Here is a 27,530-nt window from a genome sequence, read left to right on the forward strand (position 1 = left end):
ATGAGAAGAAATTTGTTCTCGGAGGGTATTGAGTTTTTGGAACCGTGCTTCCACTGCTTTGTGAGGAAGAGAGTTTGTGAATGTCATCACGGTGGATTCTTGATAAACAAAGGGGTAGAAGGTTATTGGGGGTAGGTGGGAGATTACAGTCATGATCGGATTGAATGGCGGCAGAGTAGGCTCAGCTAGCTGATTGGACTGCTCCTGCCTCTAATTCGAATGTTGATAAAGAGGTGGCTCTTAAGGAGGAGAAGCAGATATAGAGGAAGAGAGGCTTGGGAAGGGAATTCCAGGGCGGAAAGATAAGGTGAGGAGAGTGAGGGCAGATGCACAAAAGACCACAATTGAAGGAACAGAGAATTTGGGGGAGGAGTTGTAACAGTTCGTAGTGGGAGGCAATGGCATGAAATTATTAAAATACAAGGAAATGTGTTTGTTGATCCACTGGTGGAGTCCAAAGTGGCAATGGTGGATGGGATGACCAAGGTGAGAAGGAGATTGGCAATAACAATAGAAAATGCTGCAAAAGTTCAGCAGGCCTGGTAGCATCTGTAGAGAGAGGAACAAGAGTTAACGTTTTGAGTCCGTATGGCTCTTTTTCAAGAGATTGTCAAGGCCCTCGGTAGTTCACTGGTTGGGAAAGCTGGACAAAAGTAGCAGAGGGTACAATTTGCGGGACCTAGATCTACACAAATGTGCTGCACACTGTTGAGACAACATTCGGGGCATAATCGAATTAATTATATACGCGGTGACATTTGAATGAGGTAAAGGCAAGACCAATATTTATTGTCCTTGCGTTAATGCCTTTAAAAAGATGGCAGCGTGCCATCTGTTGGAATATAGTTGAGTGGTTTGCAAGGTCATTTCAGAAGACAGAGAAGAGTCAACAACATTGCTGTAGGTCTGCAATCGCATACAGGCCAGAGCTCGTAAAGACAGCAGGTTTGAGTTGAGTTTTTATGACAATTCGATAGTTTCATGGTCACCGTTCGCTTTCTAATTCTAGATTTATTCCATTGAATTTAGATTCCCAGCTGCCTTGGTGGGATTTAAAATCCAGTCTCCAGATCATGATCCAAGCCTCTGAATCACTAGTTTGGAACATAACCGCTATACTTTGGTACCTCCATTGTTATAGTGGGATTTGAAAATGTTGCCCGCCATTTCTGGCAAAATTATAGACTCTCAGAATCTCTACAGTGCAGAAAGAGGCCATTCGGCCCATCGAGCCTGCACCGACAACAATCCCACCCAGGCCCAATCCCCGTAATTCCAAGTATTTATCCTGCTTGTCCCCTTGACACTAAAGGGCAATTAAGCATGGCCAATCAACCTAACCCGCACATCTTTGGACTGTGGGAGGAAACCCACGCAGACACAGGGAGAACGTGCAAACCCCACACAGTCACCCAAGGCCGGAATCGAACCCGGGTCCCTGGCGCTGTGAGGCAGCAGTGCTAACCACCGCTGTGTTTTTCCATGATCAAACTTGTGACCATGAACTTAAGTTACCCACTTAACATTCTCTCAGTGTTGGGATAGAAATAGATGATGTAATGGAGGAACTAAAATCTTAATGTGTTCTCTCGCTTTTATCTGCTTCAGGATGGGAACCAGAACAATGTCGGGAGCCCCTTTGCGAAGGATTTCCTCTCAAAGATGGAGGATGGCACATTACAGGCAAGCACCGATGCAACAAGTGCAACCAGAGCGCTGGAAATCAACAAGATGATCTCTTTCTGGAGGAACGCCCAGAAAAGAATCAGGTGATGGGTGATCCTTTCTCTCATTTTAACCCACGCTTACTCAATAGCCGCACAATGGGGTTATACCGGCAGTGCTGGCTGTCTGATGGCAGGGAAGGCGATACTGGTTTTAAAAGTCTAGAGTGAACTTAATTCCAAATAACATCCGATTTCCTGGTTTGAGTTGCACATGCTGAGTATAACAAGTGCTATCAGGGCCTGGAACATAACACTGCATTCTCTGTCAGCATTACGCATAGTAAGAAGTCTCACAACACCAGGTTACTGTGCTTACCCCAGTCCAACGCCGGCATCTCCACAGCATTACGCATGCCAGGTCAGGTGCAGCACAGCTTAGCTGAATGATAAAGATCTCTGTATTGTGACCCACCAAACCCTTTCAGATTATTTTATTGCAGGATGCCAACATGGGTAATTAAGTCCTGAATTTGGGAGAATTTATTTGCAGTGAGTGAGATGCCCAAAATATTGGCACTCCTCTAATTCTGGCCTCTTGAGCATCCCCAGTTTTAATCACTGCACCATTGGTGGTCATACCTTCAGCTGCCTGAGCCCTAAGCTCTGGAATTCCCTCCCTACAACTGTTCACCGCACTTTCCTTCTTTAAAACTTCCTTAAAACCTACCCCTTTAACAAGGCTTTGGTCATCTGACATCTCTCCTTGCGTGGTTTGGGTCATATTTCAGATAGAAACGTACATAAAAAAATAGAAGCAGGAGAAGGCCATTCGGCTCTTCGAGCCTGCTCCGCCATTCATTTTGTTCATGGCTGATATCAAATTCAGTGCCTTCCCCCCACCATAGCCCTTGGTCTTTAGCCCCTCGAGCTAGATCCAATTTCTTCTTGAAATCAGACAACGTTTTGACCTCAACTACTTTCTGTGGTAGTGAATTCCACACATTCACCACCCTCTGGGTGAAGAAATTTCTCATCACCTCAGTCCTAAAAAGGTTTACCCCTTGTCCTCAAACTATGACCCCTAGTTCTGGTCTCCCCCACCATCAGGAAGATTCTGTCTGAACCTACCCTGTCTAACTCTGTTAGAATTTTATAGGTTTCTATGAGATCCCCTCTCACTCTTCTAAACTCCAATGAATATAATCCTAACCGACTTAGTCTCTCCTCAAATGACAGTCCTGCCATCCCAGGAATCAGCCTGGTAAACCTCCGCTGCACTCCCTCTATAGCAAGGACATCCTTCCTCAGATAAGGACACCAAAACAGCACACAATACTCCAGGTGTGGCCTCACCAACACCTTATGCAAAAATCAGTAAAGCATCCCTATTCTTATACTATGAAAGCCAACATAACATTTGCCTTCTTTACTGCGTGCTGGACCTGCGTGCTTGCTTTCAGTGACCAATGCACTAGGGCACCAAGGTTTCGCTGAGTATCCACCCCTCTCAATTTCCCTCAGATAATCTGTCTTTTTATTATTGCTAGCGAAGTGGATAACGTCACATTTATCCCCATTATATTGCATCTGCCATGCATATGCCCACACACTCAGCCTGTCCAAATCACGCTGAAGCATCTCTGCATCCTGCATGTTGTTTTATAATGTTCCTGTAAAGCACCTTGGAACAGATATTACGTTAATTATGCAACGTGAGTATCAGTTGTTGTTACTGAATTCACGTGTGCAAAAGACTGAGCATTCGAGAGTAACTTGTCTGTCTCGCCTGAGAAAATTTCCTCCATTGTGAACAAGCACGCCTCCTGCTGGCAAGGTAGTCATGCAGCAGCTTTGCCACAAATGTATGACAAAGCAACCACATCGCTGCATAGGGAACATTTCATTTCTGTGCAATTGCTAATTGACAAAAAGTCAAGGGCAAAGTGATTGTCCGTCCTCGTGCAGAGTGTGACATACTTTCAGCATCTGTATGAGCCTGCCTACCACACAACCTCCGTTGTGGTGTTCTTAATGCAACACTAATTATGCCATGTGTTGAGCTTCTGGGGCCTGGGTTGCGGGCAATATGAACATCACTGCTATTTGTCCCAATAAACATGTTAACAGCGGGAGGCCTTTAAGCTATGTAATAATGCCAATTTGTTACCTCCTCCAGTTCTCAGATGGTTTTGATGCTGAGGAAAAGCGAGTTGCCTCGGACAGTCTCAAGGTGTGTAAATTAAATTATCAGCAGTCTTTGGGCTTTTTATTTTGTTGATTTTTCCCAATATTTACCCTCCGATGACACTGCCTCCTTGCTGGGATCTGACTCCAAGTGGGTGTCACTCAAGTGCTTGTTCTTGGTTTGTGGACCTGGAGATTGAGTGTCGATTGGCTGTTTAGCAGAGAGGCCATCACAGTTGAACTTGGATTTGTCTCCATTGGTCCCAGGTTTTCATAGTTGTTTAAGTTTATTTATTAGTGTCACAAAGTAGGCTTACATTAATACTCCAATGAAATTACTGTGAAAATCCCCTAGTTGCCACACTCTGGCGCCTGTTCAGGTACACTAAGGGAGAATTTACAACTGGAGACAGCACTGAACCAAGGCAAATGCCCACAATGAGGGAAAGAAAGTTGACTAGAAAATGTACCTGAATGAGAACATACTGGGAAATGGACTCTCTTGAACAGGAGTAATGCTCTGTGAACTGGATCCTTTAGTGACTCTTTACATCTAGTGAACATTATTAGAATATTGACCCTGTCCTGTTTAATGTTTCACTTTCACAATTGCAGGCATCCCTCCTACGATAAAGAGAACGATTATGGAGCCATTTTACCGCTAGTCATTACTGCTGGCACAGTTACCCGACGAGCAGTCGAGCCGACTTGGCTAACTGCCAGCAACGCACGGGTATGCTACGGTCAAAAAGAATATTAGGAACACGCGGTTAACCAATCATTCCTCACTGTTCTCACCTGCAGGCAATGCTTTAATGAGATAGTGCAGAGAAAACTTCACTCTGTATCAAAACTGTGCTGTACCTGGGTCTGCTTAATGATGATAGAGTCATTATGCTTTACAGCACAACTAGAGGCCCTTCAACCCATTGTGTTCATGCTGGACATCAAGCACCTATCTATTCTAATCCCATATTCCAGCACTTGGTCTGAAGCCTTGTACGCTATGGCATTTCAAGTGTTCATCTAAATGCTTCTTAAATGTTGTGAGGGTTCCCACCTCTACCACCCTTTCAGGTAGTGAGTTCCAGATTCCCACCACCCTCTGGGCGAAAAGGGTTTTCCTCAAATCCCCTCTAAATCTCCTGCTCCTTGCCTTAAAACAATGCCCCATGGTTATTGACCCCTCTGCTAAGGAAATGTTTCTTCCTATCTACCCTATCTATATCCCAGATAATCGTGTACGCCTCAATCAGGTTTCCCCCTCAGCGTTCTCTGCTCTAAGGAAAACAACCCCAGCCTGACCAGCCTCTCCTCATTGCCTGGACTGAACCGTATCAGCTATGTCTTGGTGAACCTCTTCTGTACCCTCATAACGAATGCTTGAACATTTGACAATGTGTCAGCCTTGCTCGGTTGGTAACACTCCCACCTCTGAGTTACAAGGTTCCAGGTTCAAACCCCACTCCAGGACTTAAGCATAAGAATCAATGTTTTGACACTTCAGTGCAGCACTGAGGAAGTGCTGCCCTGTCAGAGGTGTTGGGGATGATTCTCCCAGCCCACTGCGCTGCAAAAACAGGGCAGCAGGCCAGAAAACGCAAGCGGAGTAGTGGGCCTCCTGCTAGGCGCCACAGCCTCCGCGAGTCTCTGGCCACTGGATTTCCGGTGCCATCAGCTCAGCGCGAGAAATCGGCACGGAGCTGTATAACGTATTCAAATGCTCATTTAACACTTTTAGCGGGCCCGGCTGAAGTCTCTGGGCCACTAGAGTCTCCCCCACCTGCCAGGAGTATTTTACTCCAGTGGGGTTTACAAAAGCTCCCCACTTGCAGGGAGCAGGCAGCCCAACCCCGCTGGAATGAAGGAGGGCCATGGAGGCCCCCAGAAGGTCGGAGGTGAGGGGTGGTGCCCCCTGGACATTGGCAGCCTGGCACTGCCCAAGGGGCAAAGTGGCAATGCCCACCAGGTGTCAGGCAGTTCAAAGGGGGCGGTGGGTGCTAATGGGGGGGGTGTGGGTGCTCCCGCTGCCACTCTGCACTTAGGATCATTGACACAGGAAGGGAAGCCAGCGATTGGGGCTGGCCATTGGGGTCAGGGGTGGGTCGGCCTCCCGGGGTGGGTTGGGCTGCTGTGGGGATTGGGGGGGGGGGGTGGGGTCAAGGCTGGCCCGGCCGTGCCTGGGGGGCCAGCGATCGGGGCGTGGGTGTCTGTGTGCCAGCGATGCGGGGTCACGGGGCTGGCCAGCGATCGGGAGTTTGGCAGTGCGGGGCCACTGTGCATGCACCGATCTCGGCGCTGACAGATCAGCATGTGCACAGTGGCCTGCTCAGCGCTATGCTGCCGGGTTCTCCAGCGGGAATAGGCCCCGCTCCAGGGTTTTCAGCATGATTCACGCTAGTGTACTCTGCACTGCACAGAGTGTAGGAGATTCATTTTGAAAATCCCACTGAAAAAACCAGCGGGAGTTACTCCAGTTTTAACACGAATTGATAATTAGAATTTTTTTAGGAGAATCCCACCCATTATCTTTTGGATGGGATGTTTGCTTGGGTGGATGTAACACTACAATTTTGAGGACCAGGAGAATTACCCCAGCTAATAGTTATTTCTCAATCAACATTGCAAAAGAAGAGATATCTCATCATTATCACATTGCTAATTGTGGAAACTTGTTGTGTGCAAAATTGGCTGCCATGTTTCCCACCATTTCCACTCCATCTGACGAAGGAGCAGTGCTCCGAAAGCTTATGGTATTTGCTACCAAATAAACCTGTTGGACTTTAACCTGGTGTTGTGAGACTTCTTACTGTGTCCTACATTACAACCATGACTATGCTTCAGAAGTACTTCATTGGCAATAAAGTGTTTTTACGATGTCTGGTGGTCATGAAGAGCACTATATAAATGCAGATCTTTTTTTCTAATCATTGTTTTGTGATTAACTCCATGAAGAGTGTAAATACATTGCATTCCTTTCCCTCCCTCGCAGGCCGATCGTGTGGGCAGTGAACTAAAAGCGATGGTCCAGGTGCCACCTGGGTACCACCTGGTCGGAGCAGATGTCGACTCGCAAGAGCTGTGGATTGCTGCCATCCTTGGGGAAGCCCATTTTGCTAAAATACATGGTAAGCTGAGCATTGAGGTGTAGCAGACACGTAGAAAAACAAACTCCAAAACTAGGTCAGATGCATTCAATGCTGAATGTCTTGTAAATTAGGGCAAAGTTCCTATTTTGTTAAAGATGTCAGGATGTCAGCTTTGACAAAGGGTCATCTGGACTCGAAACGTCAGCTCTGTTCTCTCCTTACAGATGCTGCCAGACCTGCTGAGATTTTCCAGCGTTTTCTCTTTTGGTTTCAGGATATCAGTGTTTTGCTGCTGCTTCTATAGAGGTCAAACTGTGCTGCTGCAACAAGGCCTTATTAAATGGCCCTGAATGGTGTATCAGCCTCAGAATTATTACCTAAGCATCAATTTTAAGACTTTTCATGTGCTGTCCTTAAAACACTAACTTTTGCTGGGGGTGCTATGAACCAGGGCGCTGGAGGCATTTGGGGTAAACATTGACTTTGTACAACAATGTAAAACTGATGATAGAAATTGACAACAAATTTTACATCTCACCCAATTTTCATCTTCATACTTTGTTGGAAGTAATAATGAGAGAGGTTGGATTCCAATTTGTTATCATTTGTTCTGCGTTGCTACACAATAGCTTGCATTTATATAGCGCCTTTAACATTGTAAATGTCTAAAGGAACTTCACAGGGAGGATCATCAAGCAAGATTCGATACATTGTGAGGCTCAGGTGTTGATCTCATTATGTATATTATGGACGCACAGCCACTTGATGTTTAATATGCACCAATTTCACAAACACATGGACCTTTTGTCCTGACTCTCAGCAATTTGCATCTTTCTATGTTATATTAATGGGGTCAGGTGATGCAGTAATGCTTGATGGAAAGTGGATGTTGGGACACTGGCCTCTTAGATCCACTGCCCCTATTGCCCCACCACAGGTATCCCCAACCTTCCTGGCTCGCTTCTCAGCCATTTGGCTAAGATCAAGCATCAAATCATGTGTAATGTCTGTTCTTTTCAGCTTAGATCCAATATGTCCCTTTTGTGGGAACCATGAATTGGATCCAATTTGGATTTGAATTATTTTTTGGAGCAAGCAAGGAGATGGATTAAGGGATTGCCCTGTCCACTCCACGCATTGGCTTTGTAACTTTGAGGAAGACCCTAAGATGTAGAAGCAGAAGTAGGCCATTCAGCCCATCGAGTCTGCTTTGCCATTCAGTGAAGTCATGACTGATCACTTGCCCGCCTTATCTCCATAACTCTTAATTCCTTTACTGATTAAAAATCTGTCTATCTCAGCCTTGAACATACTCAACGACCCAGCCTCTACAGTAAAGAATTCCAAATTCCTCCTCAACTCTCTTTTAAATGGTTAACTCCTTACTTTGAGATTATGCCTCCTGGTCCTAGACTCTCCCACAAGAGGAAACAACCTCTCAGTATCTACCCTGTCAAGACCCCTGAGAATCTTGTATGTCTCAATAAGGTTGCCTCTCATTCTTCTAAACTCCAATGAGTACAGGCCCAACCTCTCCTCATAAGAAAATCCCTCCATACCTGGGATCAACCTAGTGAACCTTCTCTAGACTGCCTTGTAATACCAGCAGATCTTCCCTTAGATAAGGGGACCAAAACTGTTCACAGTATGCCAGGCACAGTCTAACTAGTGCCTCACATAGTTTTAGCGAGACTTCCCTATTATAAATAAAAGCAAATTATTGCGAATGCTGGAATCTGAAACAAATACAGAAAACGCTGGAAAATCTCAGCAGGCCTGACAGTATCGGGAGGGAGAACAGAGCTAACTTTTCAAATCTGGACGACTCTTTGTCAGAGCTCATTATTCTAAACTCCAGCTCTGACGAAGAGTAATACAGACCTGAAAAGTTAGTTCTGTTCTCCCTCCAGATGCTGTCAGACCTGCTGAGATCTTCCAGCGTTTCTGTATTTGTTCCTTATTCTTATACTCCATGCCCTTTGAAATAAAGGCCAACATTCCATTTGCCTTCCCTATTCCCTGCTGAACCTGCAGGCTAGTATTTTGTGGTTTATGCACGAGGATCCCCAAATCCCTCTGTGCTGCAGCTTTCTGCAGTCTTTCTCCATTTAAATAATAATCAGTTCCTTTATTCTTCCTGGAAAAACAAAGTCCCTCCCTAACCCTCCAACAACCTCTAATCTTTTTGACTCTCCTTAAACCCCTTTTTGATCAAGCTTTTGGTCTGCTTTCCTAATACCTGATTTTTTGACTTGGCCACTATCCTGGTTTCCTCCCACAGTCCGAAAGATGTGCTGGTTAGGTGCATTGGCCATGCTAAATTCTCCCTCAGTGTACCTGAACAGGCGCCAGACTGTGGCGACGAGGGGATTTTCACAGTAACTTCATTGCTGTGTTAATGTAAGCCTACTTGTGACACTAATAAATAAACTTTAACTTTATTATGCTTCTGTGAAGTGTCTTAGCACGTTTTCTTACGTTTCACTTGGGGCTGCACAGTGGCACACTGCTGCCTCACAGCGCCAGGGACCCTGGTTCAATTCCCAGCTGGGTCACTGACTGTGTGGAGTTTGCACATTCTCCCCGTGTCTGCGTGGGTTTCCTTCGGGTGCTCCGGTTTCCTCCCACAGTCCAAAGATGTGCGGGTTAGGTGGATTGGCCATGATAAATTGCCCCTTAGTCAGGGGGACTAGCCAGGGCAAATGCATGGGGTTATGGGTATAGGGCCTGGATGGGATTGTGGTCGGTGCAGACCCGATGGGCCGAATGGCCTCCTTCTGCACTGTAGGGATTCTATGATTCTAGATAAATGAAAGTTGTTTTTTTAACATTGGGATTTCCATCTGAATCCAAGACTAAATTAAGCAAAATGCTAATGATAAGGATTCTAATGAAACAATTTGGACAGTCTCACTCGTGAGTATTGGCTTTGAGTACAGTACTCTCAATTTGGCATGAAGTATGCAGTCATATTTAGAAATATAGTAAGAACATAGAACAGTACAGCGCAGTACAGGCCCTTCGGCCCACGATGTTGTGCCGAACCTTTTCCGAAACCAAGATCAAACTATCCCACTCCCTATCATTCTAGTGTGCTCCATGTGCCTATCCAATAACCGCTTGAAAGTTCCTAAAGTGTCCGACTCCATTATCATAGCAGGCAGTCCATTCCACACCCAACCACTCTCTGAGTAAAGAACCTACCTCATACATCCCTCCTATATCTTCCACCATGAACCTTATAGTTATGTCCCCTAGTAACAGCTACATCCACCCGAGGAAATAGTTAAGAAAGCTTCTACTTTCTCAGAAGACTAAGGAAATTTGGCATGTCAGCTACGACACTCACCAACTTTTACAGATGCACCATAGAAAGCATTCTTTCTGGTTGTATCACAGCTTGGTATGGCTCCTGCTCTGCCCAAGACTGCAAGAAATTACAAAAGGTCGTGAATGTAGCCCAACGCAAACAGCCTCCCATCCATTGACTCTGTCTACACTTTCCGCTGCCTCGGCAAAGCAGCCAGCATAATTAAGGACCCCATGCACCCCGGACATTCTCTCTTCCACCTTCTTCTGTTGGGAAAAAGACACAAAAGTCTGAGGTCACGTACCAACCGACTCAAGAACAGCTTCTTCCCTGCTGCTGTCAGCCTTTGAATGGACTTACCTTGCATTAAGTTGATCTTTCTCTACACCCTAGCTATGACTGTAACACTACATTCTGCACTCTCTCATTTCCTTCTCTATGAACGGTATGCTTTTTCTGTAGAGCGCGCAAAAAACAATACTTTTCACTGTATGTTAATACATGTGACAATAATAAATCAAACCAATCTATCCTCATAACTGAAATTCCTTCTCCTTGGAACCATTCCCATGCATCTTCTTTGAACTCTTTCCAATATCTTCACACCCTTCCTAAAGTGTGGTGTCCATAACTGGACACAATATTCTGAGGCCAGACTAGTGACTTCTGCAAACTAGTGACTCATGCAAACTTTCATCTGCAAACTTTGAAATTGTGCCCTGCAGATTTGAGAGTGGAAGCAACTTTTTAGAGGTTGGAGCTAAGGCACAAAGGCTTAATATACATCTCTGCGAGTTAGCAATTTGGATCAGTCATTGATATCTTCTTGGGTTCAATTATATTAGTTCCTCTGTTATCCACATATTACACTTATGGGAGTTGACTCACCGCTTTACAATAACAGGATTGCAACAATACTTCCTTGCAGCTGGAGCTGAGTATTTTGAGTCTTCTGTTGTGGAATGCACAATTAATCTAGCCCTACTACATTGCAGAGCGCACCGTAAGTTTAGAAGTTTAATTTACTCTTCAAAATGGTCAATTATCTACCTTTGCCGCTGTTGGACCCAGAATAAAAGAGACTTCAACCAAACTTCCTTCAATAAACTCAGAATTATTGATTTATTATAAAACAGCACTTTCTTTGTTGAAACAAGTTGCAAGAACTGGTACACACACAATTGTACACTGGAAGTATAACAATCTATCCTCTTTTTAAAAACATACCGCAACACGCGCACACTTGCACACACACAAACACACAGGACAAAGAGACAAGATTTCTGCAGAGATGGGTTTTGGAGGACATGCTTTATAACAAAAAGGATAAAGCTTACTAGAAATAGGGGGCATGGACTAAGAACTATGATGTGGAGATGCCGGCGTTGGACTGGGGTAAGCACAGTAAGAAGTCTCACAACACCAGGTTAAAGTCCAACAGGTTTATTTGGTAGCAAATACCATAAGCTTTCGGAGCTTGCTGCTCCTTCGTCAGATGGAGTGGTCTCTGTTCTCCAACAGTGCATAGACACAGAAATCAAGTTACAGAATACTAATTAAAATGCAAATCTCTACAGCCAGCCAGGTCTTAAAAGGTACAGATAATGTGGTTGGAGGGAACATTAAACACAGGTTAAAGAGATGTGTATTGTCTCCAGACAGAACAGCTGGTGAGATTATGCAAGACCAGGGGCGAGCTGTGGGGGTTACTGATAATGTGACATAAATCCAACATCCCGGTTTAGGCCGTCCTCATGTGTGCGGAACTTGGCTATCAGTTTCTGCTCAGCGACTCTGCGCTGTCATGTGTCGTGAAGGCCGCCTTGGAGAACGCTTACCTGAAGATCCAAGGCTGAATGCCCGTGACTGCTGAAGTGCTCCCCCACAGGAAGAGAACAGTCTTGCCTGGTGTCTTGCCTTGCCGCTCGACAATCACCAGGCAAGACTGTTCTCTTCCTGTGGGGGAGCACTTCAGCAGTCACGGGCATTCAGCCTTGGATCTTCAGGTAAGCGTTCTCCAAGGCGGCCTTCACGACACACGACAGCGCAGAGTCGCTGAGCAGAAACTGATAGCCAAGTTCCGCACACATGAGGACGGCCTAAACCGGGATGTTGGATTTATGTCACATTATCAGTAACCCCCACAGCTCGCCCCTGGTCTTGCATAATCTCACCAGCTGTTCTGTCTGGAGACAATACACATCTCTTTAACCTGTGTTTAATGTTCCCTCCAACCACAGTATCTGTACCTTTTAAGACCTGGCTGGCTGTAGAGATTTGCATTCTAATTAGTATTCTGTAACTTGATTTCTGTGTCTGTGCACTGTTGGAGAACAGAGACCACTCCATCTGACGAAGGAGCAGCAAGCTCCGAAAGCTTATGGTATTTGCTACCAAATAAACCTGTTGGACTTTAACCTGGTGTTGTGAGACTTCTTACTAAGAACTATGGGCATGGCCTCAAAATAAGGGGGAGCAGGTTTAGGACTGAGTTGAGGAGAACTTCTTCACTCAAAGGGTTGTGAATCTGTGGAATTCCCTGCCCAGTGAAGCTGTTGGAGGCTACCTCATTGAGTGTTTTTAAGGCAAGGAGAGATAAATTTTTGAACAGTAAAGGAATTAAGAATTGTGGTGAGCGGGCGGGTAAGTGGAGCTGAGTCCACGAAAAGATCAGCCATGATCTTATTGAATGGCGGAGCAGACCCGAGGGGCCAGATGGCCTACTCCTGCTCCTAGTTCTTTTGTTCAGGGTTTTGATCTAGGGCCCCCTCATGTGAGGATGGGCCACTGCTCACAGTAGGTGTCTGGAAGTTCTCACCAATGGATAGTTGATGTGGAAGAGAATATAGAACTGGATCAATTCTTTTTGTCTCAGCATTTCAGGTTTCCAAATGCAGACAGGTTATAATCTGGTGAGGATTCTCTCGCTGCTAACCACACATGGAATTTCAGGCTGGACAGAGAGAGAGCGAGTCAGGGCAGCCTTCCTTCTCGGCTTATTCCCTAAAACACTCTGGGTTCAAAACATTAAGATTGTCTCTGCCATTTGATTTCTAGTAAAGCCTTTACCAGCTTTCCCCACTCAATTAAAGCAATTGCAGTTCAAAACAAACAACTCTTCGCCCTCAAGTAAAAGTAAAGTTTATTTTACAGTAACTTCATTGCAGTGTTAGTGTAAACTTACATTAACACTGCAATGAAGTTACTGTAAAATTCCCCGAACATGCTGGAGTGGTGATCTTTTAGAAAAGGCACGCTTGTTGACAGCCCAAGGTGAACTTATGGCCTTTTTTAAAAAATCCAAATGTCCAAATTTTAAAAATAAAAATATAGCTTTGAAAAATACGGCTGGCTTTGCTGTGAGACCTGCCCTTGAGCCCCACCCTGACGTCAAACCTTCAGTTGATGCGCAGGTGTTAAGAAAGTCTCCGTGTACGTCCTGATGTACCAGGATATTGTAGATGTTTCCCTTCAAGTGGGGTCATCGAATATTTTTCACTGGCTGATTCAGGTCTGCTGCGATTAGCAAACCATTCAGTTTAGTAGTTCGATTACCTTCCACTATAAATTACTTTTCGTGCATCCCTCTCTGCTCAGGTTGCACTGCGTTTGGCTGGATGACTCTTCAGGGGAAAAAGAGCAATGGTACAGACCTACACAGCAAGACAGCTGCCACTGTGGGAATCAGCAGGGAGCATGCCAAGGTTTTCAATTACGGAAGGATATATGGTGCCGGGCAGCCTTTTGCGGAACGGCTCCTCATGCAGTTTAACCACCGTCTGACGCCTCAGGAAGCTGAAGAGAAAGCGCGGCAAATGTACGCAGTGACCAAGGGCATCCGAAGGTGAGACTTATCTACGTCATTTACTATATGTCAAATTCATTAATGAATTTACAGTGAAGCTTTATTCAGCCTTTGACGACACAGGAGAGCATGAGACAGAGGCATTCATTGATAGCACCAAGAACCTCTTGGGTGGGTATCATTGCGTCACTTGGTTTCTCAATTTCTCACATTAGCTTTACCCTGAATCTGAGTGTGATTTGGGGTGGAGCCACACTTATTTCTCTTCCATTAAGATCATTGACTGTCTTAGGAGACATTTCTGTTGTCTGCCTGGGATTGATCAGAGGGAACTATAAGACCATAAGACATAGGAGCAGAATTAGGCCATTTGGCCCATCAAGTCTGCTCTGCCATTCAATCATGGCTGATTTTTTTCTCATCCCCATTCCCCTGCCTTTTCCCCATAACACCTGATCCCCTTATTAATCAAGAACCTATCTATCTCTGTCTTAAAGACACTCAATGACCTGGCCTCCACAGCCTTCTGTGGCAAAGAGATTCACCACTCCCTGGCTGAAGAAATTCCTCCTCATCTCTGTTTTAAAGAATCGTCCCTTTAGCCTGAGGTTGTGCCCTCTGGTTCTAGCTTTTCCTACTAGTGGAAACATCCTCTCCACTCTATCCAGGCCTCGCAGTATCCTGTAAGTTTCAATAAAATCCCCCCTCATCCTTCTAAACTCCAACGAGTACAGACCCTGTGAGGAAAAAAATCTCTCAGTACATGAACAGTTGAGGAAGATGGATCCATGCTGAATTAAACTAATTACTTTTCAGGAATTAACGTAGAAACTAGGAGCAGGAGGAATATAGAACTGGAGGCCAATCGGCCTTTTATGCCTGTTCAACCATTCATTTTGATCATGGCTGATCATCAAAATCAATATTCTTATCCCACTTTCCCCTCATATCCCTTGATCCCTTTAACCTCAAGAGCTATATCTAATTTTCTCTTGAAATCACACAACGTTTTGGCCTCGACTACTTTCTGGGGTAGTGAATTCCACACATTCACCACTCTCTGGGTGAAGAAATTTCTCCTCACTTCAGTTCTAAAAGGTTTACCACTTATCCTCAAACTGTGATCCCTAATTTTGGACTCCCCCATCATCAAGAACGTTCTGTCTGAATTTACCATATTAGAATTTAACCTGTTAGAATTTTGTAAGTTTCTATGGAATCCCATCTCACTTTGCTAAACTCCAACGAATACAATCCTAACCCCAACTTTGCTCCCTTAGTCTCTCTTCACATGTCCTGTCAATCTCAGGAATCAGCCTGGTAAACCTTCGCTGCACTCCCTCCAAAGCAAGGACATCCTTCCTCAGATAAGGACACCATTCTATTTGTCCTTTTGTGACTACTCCTTTCCCCACATCTCCAGAGGACATGTTGAGTTATATTTCCTTCCACACCAAATATTCTCCCATACCTCATTCAAGTAGCTACGTGAGAATTTAAATCGTGTGTGTCAGCAGCCTGTCTTCAAATGCAAATCCTGATGGACACTTGAGGAGGAACAGGCAAGACCAGCACATTGGACAAAATAAATGATTTCATAAAATGATTAGATGTATTTCCAGTGAAAAGAAGGTAGGGGGAACCAATCTCTGGGCAAGAAAAGAGACTTGCATTTGCGTAGCCTTTTCACAACCTCAGGACATCCCAGCACTTCAACATAATTATGTATTTTTGAAGTGTAGTCACTGTTGTAATGAAGAAAACACAGCAGCCAATTTGCACACATTGCAAACAGCAATGCGATAGCAGCCAAATAATCTATCTTTTCCTAAATTAAGTTGATTTGAGGATAAATGATGGCTGGGACATGAGCTGATAAAAGCAAATAAGTATATTGGAATTTTCCTTCTGTGTAATAAACTAAGAATGAAGAGGAGGCAGGCCTAAGAGTCATTTACTGTCTCATTTCATTACACTAGCGCCAGGGACCCAGGTTTGATTCCCGGCTTAGGTCACCGTCTGTGTGGAGTTTGCATGTTCTCCCCGTGTCTGCGTGGGTTTCCTCCGGGTGCTCTGGTTTCCTCACACAGTCTGAAAGACAGTAAGAAGTCTCACAACACCAGGTTAAAGTCCAAGCGGTTTATTTGGAATCACGAGCTTTCGGAGCACTGCTCCTTCTTCAGGTGAGCCAATGAAGGAGCAGCACTCCAAAAGCTCGTGATAACAATTAAACCAGTTGGACTTTAACCTGATGTTGTGAGACTTCTTATTGTGCCCATCCCAGTCCAACGCTGGCATCTCCACATCATGGCTACTCTGAAAGATGTGCTGGTTAGGTTCATTGGCAATGCTAAATTCTCCCTCAGTATAACCGAACAGGTGCCGGAATGTGATGACTCGGGGATTTTCACAGTAACTTCATTGCAGTGTTTATGTAAGCCTACTTGTGACACTAATAAGTAAACTTCAAATAAGCTTTAATATTAAAGAGGTGAAACTGAAGTGAATCTCATCCGTTGCTGTGTTTTGAAACAGGTGCGTCCTTTCAGAAGATGGGGAGTGGTTGGCGAAGGAGTTGGGTATCACTGTGGAAAGGGCAGAAAATGGAACAATCTCTTCCTCGGATGCACGGAGAATCCGGAGAGAGGCAGCAAAAAGGTCAGTGTGCATTTGGAAATTGGCAAATGTACACCCAGCCGAAAAATGCCAAAAGATAAACGCATCTTATTATCAATTGGGATAAGGATGTTTTGCTGCAATTGTATAGGGTGTTGGTGAGGCCACAACTGAAGTGTGTACAGTTTTGGTGTCCTTATCGGAGGAAGGATGCCTTTGCTATAGAGGGAGTGCAGTGAAGGTTTACCAGGCTGATTCCTGGGATGGCAGGTCTGTCATATGAGGAGAGACTAAGTCGGTTAGGATTATATTCATTGGAGTTTAGAAGAGTGAAAGAGGACCTCATAGAAACTTATCAAATTCTAACAGGGTTAGACAGGGTAGATTCAGAAAGAATGTTCCTGATGGTGGGGGATTCTAGAACTAGGGTCACAGTTTGAGAATAAGGGGTAAACCTTTTGGAACTGAGGTGAGGAGAAATTTCTTCACCCAGAGGGTGGTGAATGTGTGGAATTCACTCCCACAGAAAGTGGTTGAGGCCAAAACGTGTGATTTCAGGAAGAAATTAAATATAGTTCTTGGGGCGAAAGGGATCAAGGGATATGGGGGAAGTGGGGATCAGGATATTGAATTTGATGATCAGCCATGATCATAATGAATGGCGGAGCAGGCTCAAAGGGCCAAATGGCCTACTCATAGAATCATACAATCTACATTGCAGAAGGAGGCCATTTGGCCCATCAAGCCTGCACCAACAACAATCCCATCCAGGTCCCATCCCCGTAACCCCATATATTTAGCCTCCTATTCCCCCTGACACCAGGGTCAATTTACCATGGCCAATCAACCTAACTCGCACCTCGTTGGACTGTGGGAGGAAAGCAGACCACCTGGAGGAAACCCACGCAGACACGGGGACAATGTGCAAATTCCACATAGTTACCCGAGGCTGGAATTGAACCTGGCGCTGTGAGGCAGCAGTGCTAACCACTGTGTCACCTCCTGCTTCTATTTTCTATGTTTCTCCTCATGCAGCCTACCTTTTCTTCCTCTGTGGTTTGCAACAGACTTTGATGTCGGCGGCTGATCTTTCTGGGATTCAGTTCCCTCCTTTCCTTGCTCTCGAGACAGATTTAACCTCGCTTCACTATAGCAATTGAAATTGGTGTGAAAATAGAAGCGCTGATCCAGTGCTCACAATGGTGATTGACAGCAATAGTTCGCCATCTAAGGGAATCTCATCCATTGTCATGTATTAGAGTGAGCTTTCGACAAGAAGTTAGCACCGTATAGAATAACAATCTATAGAAATACTGCTGTGCCCAAAAATTGCCTGCTTTTAGGTTGTACAGTATTTTCAAATTTGGGGAAATGTTCCTTCAGCTCACATGTGCAAAACTGTTACCAACTAGAAAACAGGACAACAAGAGAGGAGCTTATACCGAAGGAAATTAAATTATTTAGATGTGGCCAAGGTAAGTCAAACCACTTTGAATGTGCCACGGGAAGCTATTGTAGGATAGTTGACCGTTGCCACTTGGCAGGGTCTGTACATGTTGAAGGCTAAAGTGGCTGAGCACGGCCGAAACCTTATGAACAGGCAGTGTCACAAAATGTTGGCATGGGGATTTGCTGGCTTTCCTGCTCACCAGTTGATTTTCAGCTGTAGCAGTGTGAAGAGGCACTGAACAGACACATTTATTTGTGACAGACAGGAAGAAAGAAAGATATTATCCCAGATCACCCCTCACAAGAATCAGTGAAGAGACGCAGTGTGAATGACAGACTAGAAGCCAATTTATGGTCTGTGATCACTTGGCTGATCTCAAGCAATTAGCTTGGTGCCTCTGAGGTAAGGTGCAGTGTGGGGAATCAATCAGGATGCTCACTGCTCACCCATACTTGCTATTGGGTCTGCGCAAGTCCGTATGCATGTTGAAGATGTGCTTAGACATAATTGCAATTCTCCTACAGCTGAAACATTCCCAAATGCAGGGCAGCACGGTGACACAGTGGTTAGCACTGCTGCCTCACAGCGCCAGGGACCCGGGTTCGATTCCCGGCTTGGGTCAGTGTCTGTGTGGAGTTTGCACATTCTCCCCGTGTCTGCTCCGGTTTCCTCCCACAGTCCAAAGATGTGCGGGTTAGGTGGATTAGCGATGCTAAATTGCCCCTTAGTATCAGGGGGACTAGCAGGGTAAATGCATGGGGTTCTGGGGATAGGGCCTGGGTGGGATTGTGGTCGGTGCAGACTTGATGGGCCGAATGGCCTCCTTCTGCACTGTAGGATTCTATGATTCTGTGCGGAGTCTACACGTTCTCCCCGTGTCTGCATGGGTTTCCTCCGGACGCCCCGGTTTCCTCCTGCAGTCCGAAAGACGTGCTGGTTAGGTGCATTGGCTATGCTAAATTTTCCCTCAATGTACCCGAACAGGTGCCGGAGTGTGGTGACTGAGAGTATTTTCAGAGTAACTTCATTGCAGTGTTAATATAAGCCTACTTGTGACACCAATAAATAAACTTTAAAAGCCTGTCTGCCTTGTGAAAGGTCATGCAGCTAGGAATTGGAATTTCATTCCATTACAGTTCAGAACCTTTTTGGGAGGGATCTGCTAAAATTCTAACAAGATTCTAACAAGCTCATTCAGACTTCCCCAAAGCAGGACACAGGCTCACTGCTTTATCTCTCTCTCTCCATTCATTGCTGTGTTGTGCTCAAATGGAATTATTCAACGATATTTAAATATTTCCTTTCGCTTGGATTGTTTAGGTCTAACGGTGCCAAGTGGAGGGTTGTGAAGCAGAGGGTCTGGAGTGGAGGCACAGAGTCCGAAATGTTCAACAAATTGGAAAGTATCGCCACGTCCCAGTCTCCCCGAACTCCAGTATTGGACTGTTGTATTAGCAGAGCTCTGGAACCTGGTGCAGTAGGATGTGAGGTATGGCTGACTCTTTTAACATGATTTCTACTTTCCATTTCAAATAAAGGAACTACAAAAGGTCGTGAATGTAGCCCAATCCATCACGCAAACCAGCCTCCCATCCATTGACTCTGTCTACACTTCCCGCTGCCTCGGCAAAGCAGCCAGCACAATTAAGGACCCCAAGCTCCCCGGCCATACTCTCTTTCCACCTTCTTCCATCGGGAAGAAGATACAAAAGTCTGAGGTCACGTACCAACCGACTCAAGAACAGCTTTTTCCCTGCTACCATCAGACTTTTGAATGGACCTACCTCGCATTACGTTGATCTTTCTCTACACCCTAGCTATGACTATAACACTACATTCTGCACTCTCTTTCCTTCTCTGTGAACTGTATGCTTTGTCTGTACAGCGTGCAAGAAACAGTACTTTTCACTATACTGTGACAATAATAAATCAAATCAAATAAAGGTTTAATATAGCAATATCTAAAAACACACCATCTTGGGATTAAGCACAAATAGCATTTCTGTAAGGCAGCATTAAGCCTAAGCTAGGAATTACCTAAATGTAACATGCTGAACTATCTTACCTTGTACAAAAGCAAAATACTGCAGATGCTGGAATTCTGAATTGAACCAGAAAATGCTGGAAATACTCAGCAAGTCAGACACAGGACGCGATGTTATTGGCCGTTCATGTCACGCTGCCACTGCAGCAAAGTCGGAGAATTTGGCGTCAAGCCAAATCTCCGTTCACTGCAGCGGGATGGGAAAATCCCGCTGGTGTGAATGGTAGGAAAATTCCGGTCACTATCTCTATAAATGAAAACGGAGGTAACTTCAAGTCAATGACCTTTCATCTGCTGATAACTATTTCTCTCACTACAGCTGCTGCCTAATCAGGTGAGCATTCCCAGTTTTTCTGTTTCTATTGTGTAGCTTGTCCTCTGTTCTTTGCAACCTTGGTGTTATTTTGTTTGTGGATTTAGTCTTTCTCCTGAGCTCATGTATAAATTAACATTCCCAGACTATTACCGGTCATATTTTGTAGAATGCAAACTCTTTTTCTTCAGATATGAAAGGGAAAACATGAAAAGTTTGAAAAACGTGCAAACTGTGACTTTCCCTTCCAGGACGTTGGTGAGGCCACATCTGGAGTATTGTGCTCAGTTTTGGTCGTCTTGCTATAGGAAATATGTTATTAAACTGGAGAGAGTGCAGAAGAGATTTACAAGGATGTTGCCAGGACTCAAGGAACTGAGTTATAGGGAGAGATTGGACAGGCTGGGACATTTTCCCTTTGGAGTGTAGGAGACTGAGGGATGATCTTATAGATGGTGTATAAGATCATGAGACATGGATAAGGTGAATGCACTCAGTCTTTTTCCCAGTATTGGAGAATCGAGAACTAGAGAGCATAGGTTTAAGTTAAGAGGTAAAGAATTAATGGGAACCGAGGAGCAACTTTTTTACATGGAGGGTGGTATGTAGGTGGAATGAGCTGCCAGAGGAAGTGGTTGAGGCAGAGACATTGACAACATTTAAAAAGCATTTGGGCAGATATATGGAAAGGAAAGGTTTAGAGGGATATGGGCCAAATGCAGGCAGCTTCGTTGGGCATTTTGGTCAGTATCAACCAGTTTGGGCTGAAGGGCCTGTCTCCATGTGGCTGTGATTCTACACCCTTTTCTATGATTTGTTGAGAATTTAAGCAGCTCTTATTAAACCAAGTATACCCAGTGGTCTGCGTTGATGTGAGTCTGTGCATTGCTAGATGCCTATTCAAAATGTAGGTTCTTGCTGTCCTTTTCTTTTAGAGAACTGTGGTTGCTGACCTGAGAGTTGATGAATAAGTTCCATGCTGGAGTGATATTAAAAACCTAAACTGTTCAGCTGAGGCCAATGTGTTCAGGAGGGGAGAAGTCCAAAGATGTGTGGGTTAGGTTGATTGGCTATGCTAAATTGACCCTAGTGCCAGGGATTAGCAGGGTAAATGTATGGGGTTACGGGAGTAGGGCCTGGGTGGAATGGGGTTGGCATGATGTGGAGATGCCGGCGTTGGACTGGGGTAAACACAGTAAGAAGTTTAACAACACCAGGTTAAAGTTGGAATGGGGTTGGTGCAGACTCAATGGGCCAAATGGCCTCCTTCTGCACTGTAGGGATTTTATGAGAAGAGAGATGGGGCAATTCCAGTTGTGATATTTTAAGACTTTACTAACAAAGGTTTGACCATATGCCCTACGGACATGCAGAACTAGACTGTCTCAGAGACACAGGCGGGAATATGGGTTCATATCACACGATGGAAGCTGGTGGAATTTGAATTCAGTTAATTTATCTGGAATATGAAGCTTGTCTCAGTAATAGTGACCAAGAAACTATTGTCGATTGTCCTAAGAACACATCTGGTTCACGGATGTACTTTAGGGAAGGAAATCTGCCAACTTTGCCCGGTCTGGACTACGTGTGACTCCAGACCCATAGCAATGTGGTTGACTCTTAACTGCCTTCTATTACGGCCCAGCAAGCCACTCAGGTGCAAGGCAATAAATGCTGGCACAGCCAATGATGACAACATCCCATTAAAATAATAAATTTTAAAAACCTAGCACTGTCGATTTTGATGTTCTGCCATTCCTTCCCTTCCACAGTTCATGACCAGCCGTGTGAACTGGGTGGTGCAGAGTTCGGCTGTCGATTATCTCCATCTGATGCTGGTGAGCATGAGGTGGCTATTTGAGGAGTTCAGTATTGATGGTAGATTCTGTATCAGCATTCATGATGAGGTCCGTTACTTAGTGAATAGTGAAGACAGATATCGAGCTGCATTGGCACTGCAAATTACTAACCTTCTAACACGGTAAGAAACTTGCTTTTTCTTTATCCATATGTTAAGTTTAATTTCAGGTAAGTATTACTCATGCAAAATTAAACTGGTATTTTTTGTAATCCCCAGTGGTTCAGTCGATGCATAGACTGTCCAATGTGGGACTGAGATAGAGTTCAAAAGGGCTTGAGTTCATTACTGTTCCTGTGTTAAATTAGCTAATTGAGGTGATACAATTAATTTGTAATGTAGGGCAGTATGGTGGCACAGTGGTTAGCACTGGCGCCTCATCGCACCAGGGATCCGGGTTCGACTCCCAGCTTATGCAGAGTGCACGTTCTCCCTGTGTCTGCGTGGATTTCCTCCGACAGTCTGAAGGATGTGCTGGTTAGGCGCATTGGCCATGCTAAATTTTCCCTCGGTCTACCCAAACAGGCGCCAGAGTACGGCGACTAGGAGAGAATTTTCACAGTAACTTCACTGCAGTATTAATGTAAGCCTACTTGTGACACTAATAAATAAACTTAAACTTAAAATGTGGAGCATGTTGGGTTGTGAAATTCAGTCTCTGTTCTGACCATTACTTTCCTGAAAGGGTGGTAGGGGCGGGAACCTCACAGCATTAAAAAAGATGAACACTTGAAACACCATAGCACACAAGAGTCCAAGTGTTGGAAAATGGGATTGGAATAGATAGGGTGGCTAGCACTGCTGCCTTACAGCGCCAGGGACCCAGGTTCAATTCTGGCCTCGGGTCATTATCTGTGTGAAGTTTGCACATTCTCCCCGTGTCTGTGTGGGTTTCCTCTGGGTGCTCCAGTTTCCTCCCATAGTCCAAAGATGTGCGGCTTAGGGTGATTGAACATGATAAATTGATCGTAGTGTCATGGGGATTAACAGAGTAAATATATGGGGTTACGGGAATAGGGCCTGGGTGGAATTGTGGTCGGTGCAGACTCGACGGGTCGGATAGTCTCTTTCTGCACTTCTTTTGGGATTCTAGATGCTGGGTGGCTGGTACAGACAAGATGGGCCAAAGGGCCTCTTTCTGTGTTGTAAAACTTGATTCTATTACCTCATGACCACCTGCTTAAAGGTTGGAAGTGAAGACACAAGGATTAGAGCCCCTACTATTAACTGCCTCCCACCACTCAGTCTACACCTAAATATGAAGACTAGGCACTTGAGTGAGGTGCCTGATGTCAGTGCCAGTGGAACTGTACTTCAAGAGTCAACATTTTCAGGACAGGAGACAAGAATCTGGAAAAATACACAGGGAAATTTATTGAAATGTTCAGTGCAAAACAGTTAGTAACCAGCAGGATGGACTCTAAATATCATGTTCGATCTTTTACTGACAGTGAACCCCATTTTCTTTTTCATTTCAAGCTGCATGTTTGCCTACAAACTAGAGATGCAGGATCTCCCACAGTCTGTAGCGTTCTTTAGCACAGTGGATGTCGATCAATGCCTGAGGAAGGAGGTGACGATGGACTGTCAAACTCCATCTAATGTCACAGGGTTGCAAAGACGATACGGGATCCCAGAAGGTACGGTTATCAGCTGGTGACAAATTGTTAACTTGGTGCTACAACCCAAAATATTGAATCCAGTAAAAGGTCCGAGATGAAATAATGCTGTAAACGTGAAGGAAAGTAAAAAACAATACACAGGAGGGCAGAAAGTTAGGTTAATAAGAACAAAGAAAATTACAGCACAGGAACAGGCCTTCCGAGCCTGCACCGACCATACTGCCCGACTTAACTAAAACTCCCTACCCTTCCGGGTACCATATCCCTCTATTCCCATCCTATTAATGTATTTGTCAAGACGCCCCTCAAAAGTCACGACCGTATCCGCTTCCACTATCTCCCCGGGCAACAAGTTCCAGGCACCCACCACCCTCTGTGTAAAATATCTGCCTCGTGCATCTCCTTTAAACCTTTCCCCCCTACACCTTAAACCTGTGCCCCCTAGTAATTGACTCTTCCACCCTGGGAAAAAGCTTCTGACTATCCACTCTGTCCATGCCTCTCATAATCTTGTAGACTTCTATCAGGTCGCTGTTCAACCTCTTTGGGTTATATTTACAGGAAGACATTTGTTGCTGTTAGGGTGAGGGAAGAGGCTTTCAATCTTAGGTGCTTCCCACTCAGCTGGTTTAAACCTTTGTTTTCTATTGTAATTGCCCTGTCAGTAACCTGTGATCCTTTAAGAATGGAGCGGAAGAGCTAAGATTAATAAATGAGATCATAGGTTAGCGAATATATCTGTCTTCACTAAATAATGGACCTCATCATGGATGTTGATACAGAATCTACCATCTGAATAACGATTATTCCATCTTCCCACTCCTTCGGGCACTATGTTCTAAGAGGGCATGGGGTGACCATGGACTTCCATTATAAAAACAGAACATGCTGGAGAAACTCAGCAATTCTGACAGCATCTGTGATGAGAGAGAATAGAGCCAACGTTGAGAGTCTGGATGACTCTTGAGCTCTGACGAAGGGTCATCCTGACTTGAAACATTGTCTCTATTCTCTCTCCACAGATGCTTTCAGACCTGCTGAGTTTCTCCAGCATTTTCTATTTTCGTTTCAGATTCCAGCATCCGCAGTATTTTGGCTTTATGGATTTCCATTGGATTGGTCCATGATAATGCTTGACTTCAGTGGTTTGCTGTTGTTTTCTGCAGTATGACTGACCAGGAAACTCTCCTGCTGTAGCCGCCATATTGGAAAGGTTTACAGGTGATAATCGCCCTGCTTGGCAACATTGTCTCTATGAGAATATCATGTTTTAAAAACAAGATGTTTTCAGATCAAACTACAGTACTCTCACCTTCCCAGTTAATTTTCAGCGATTAGACGGCACTATACATTTAATGGTATCTAATTTATCAGCATAGTTAGCCCAATTATGCAACTATTACTTCTTTAATCATCTCATTGATTCCATAAGCATTGTTGATGAAATCTGATACTATTCTAGATTCCATACTATGGATGCTCAATGTTACTGTGAACTGCAGAAAGAAACAATTTTGAGGTGATCTAATTGAATTACTTACCAGATTGTGGAGGCATTTGACAAAACTAATGCAGAAAAAAATATTCAAATCTCCAAGGAGACATGTTACAAATTAGGAAGTTGGCAACAAGGAGGGAAAGGAAGTGAAAGGACTATTTTCAGTTGAAGCCTGACTGTTGTGGAATAAATTACCAGGGAAGACCATTGAAATAGTGTAAATAGATAGATTGGATTCGACCCTAGAGAGAGAAGTTTAGAGATGATCGGGGGGAAAAAAATAGACAAATGTTGTTGGACCTAATAGTCCTCTTTTGTGTTGCTAAAATTTCTTCTCTTCTGTGATCAGTGTGATGTGAGTTTTGACTAACTCAGCAACACTCCACTCTAAATTAAGTACTTACAGCCCCTTAGGTTGAATGTATGTCACACATCCACGTGCTAGACAAACGAACAAATTGGTTCCTCTGCAGGAGGCTTGCGGTTCCTCTGGTCTACAATGTACAAAAGAATTGACAGAGAGGCTTACTACAGGAGCTGCACAGTACCAGATGTTAATTAATTATCGGCTTTTACTCTTTGCTTTAAAAGATTAATGTGGCACCACTTTAGTCATTATCTTTTGAAGCTTACAAAATATACATCTGTGCTTTTTGGCACCATCTGCAAAACAAAAATGAATCTTATATAAAGTTCTAAATGTTGGCAAATGGCCATTTAACACTATCGACTGCCTCCCACAGGCATAGTTTTTGTCAAACTCTCAAATCGGTAGGTTTCTTATTGACTCCAGACAAGTACAATCTTAATTCCCCCACCCCCAAGATGATAGTTGTTCCTAATAAGGAATTATGTATTAAACTATCTAAAACTGGAGTGGGACAATTGGTATCTGAGCTAGGGAGGAGAAAATCACCCAGGGTTTTGTCTACTATCCAATGACTCCTGCTGGAGTGTGCAGGATCACTCACATCACGGCAGGGTGGCACGGTAGCACAGTGGTTAGCACTGCTGCTTCACACTGCTGCTTCACAGCTCCCAAGGACCTGGGTTCGATTCCCGGCTCAGGTCACTGTCTGTGTGGAGTTTGCACATTCTCCTCGTGTCTGCGTGGGTTTCCTCCAGGTTTCCTCCCACAGTCCAAAGATGTGCGGGTTAGGTTGATTGGCCATGCTAAAAATTGCCCCTTAGTGTCCTGAGATGCGTAGGTTAGAGGGATTAACAGGTAAAATATGTAGAGATATGGGGGTAGGGCCTGGGTGGGATTGTGGTCGGTGCAGACTTGATGGGTCGAATGGCCTCTTTCTGCACTGTAGGGTCCTATGATTCTATGATCAATGATGCCCCTTCTCTCTTGTCCCTCCCAAAGTTGAATAGCTTTTCAACACTCATTGAGTAGGCTGACACAAGAATAGCATTATGGTGAAGCAGCAATTATGTATCCTGGCAAGAGTCAGCACCATTGTGGGGGGGCCGGGGTAGAAAAGGAGGTCTTAAAAACCTTTGAAAATTGGCTTATTGTTGGGGGGTTCATATTCTTAAGAATCTTCGAGTCTACTAATATTGACTATGGACAAATCTTCCAGCTTCACAGAAGAACTGGATGTTGAAGACACAAGGTAACAAATCAGTCTTTTAATTGCTGCTAAACTGGAGCAAACTAACTTGTGAATTTATATTGAGCTGAAACCTATCATCTAGATGGCCTCCTGTGGCAAGTTCCCCAGCTTGTCAAGGGATGTACCAGGGACATTACTCCATATAGATGTCCCTGGCCTTTGGGACATAATTGAGTTGTCTATGTAGTCAAAATGTAGTTGACACTCACCAGCTGAATTGCAGTTGGATGAGGCAAGGGAGTTACTAAAACCTGAGGAAGAGTGCCTCATAAAGTGTCAGTGGCTTTCGCAGATCATAGAATCCCTACAGTGCGGAGGGAGGCCAATCGTCCCATCAAGTTTGCACCGACTCTCCAACAGAGCATCTTACCTCAGCCCTATCCCTGTAACCCCACATATTTACCTCACTAATCCCCTTAACATATACTTCTTGGGACTCTAAGGGGCAATTTAGC

The 27,530-nt window shown here is 44.6% G+C and overlaps 1 protein-coding gene and 1 non-coding gene across 4 annotated transcripts in view; both read left to right on the forward strand.

Moving 5' to 3' along the window:
* Positions 1–27,530, forward strand: part of polg (polymerase (DNA directed), gamma) — a 53,523-nt gene that overhangs the window by 23,423 nt on the left and 2,570 nt on the right. For all 3 annotated transcript variants that reach the window (XM_078241311.1, XM_078241312.1, XM_078241313.1), the window contains 9 exons: positions 1,609–1,769; positions 3,844–3,897; positions 4,467–4,584; positions 6,844–6,979; positions 13,848–14,094; positions 16,591–16,713; positions 19,442–19,610; positions 22,251–22,459; positions 23,816–23,976. In XM_078241311.1, coding sequence (XP_078097437.1) covers positions 1,609–1,769; positions 3,844–3,897; positions 4,467–4,584; positions 6,844–6,979; positions 13,848–14,094; positions 16,591–16,713; positions 19,442–19,610; positions 22,251–22,459; positions 23,816–23,976 — 1,378 coding nt within the window. The remainder of the gene's footprint in view (positions 1–1,608; positions 1,770–3,843; positions 3,898–4,466; positions 4,585–6,843; positions 6,980–13,847; positions 14,095–16,590; positions 16,714–19,441; positions 19,611–22,250; positions 22,460–23,815; positions 23,977–27,530) is intronic.
* Positions 7,897–8,094, forward strand: LOC144511586 (U2 spliceosomal RNA). The gene has a single exon (XR_013500848.1). It is a non-coding gene; the product is annotated as a U2 spliceosomal RNA (small nuclear RNA).

The sequence above is a fragment of the Mustelus asterias genome, chromosome 24 (assembly GCF_964213995.1).
Source record: "Mustelus asterias chromosome 24, sMusAst1.hap1.1, whole genome shotgun sequence".
Taxonomy (NCBI): domain Eukaryota; kingdom Metazoa; phylum Chordata; class Chondrichthyes; order Carcharhiniformes; family Triakidae; genus Mustelus; species Mustelus asterias.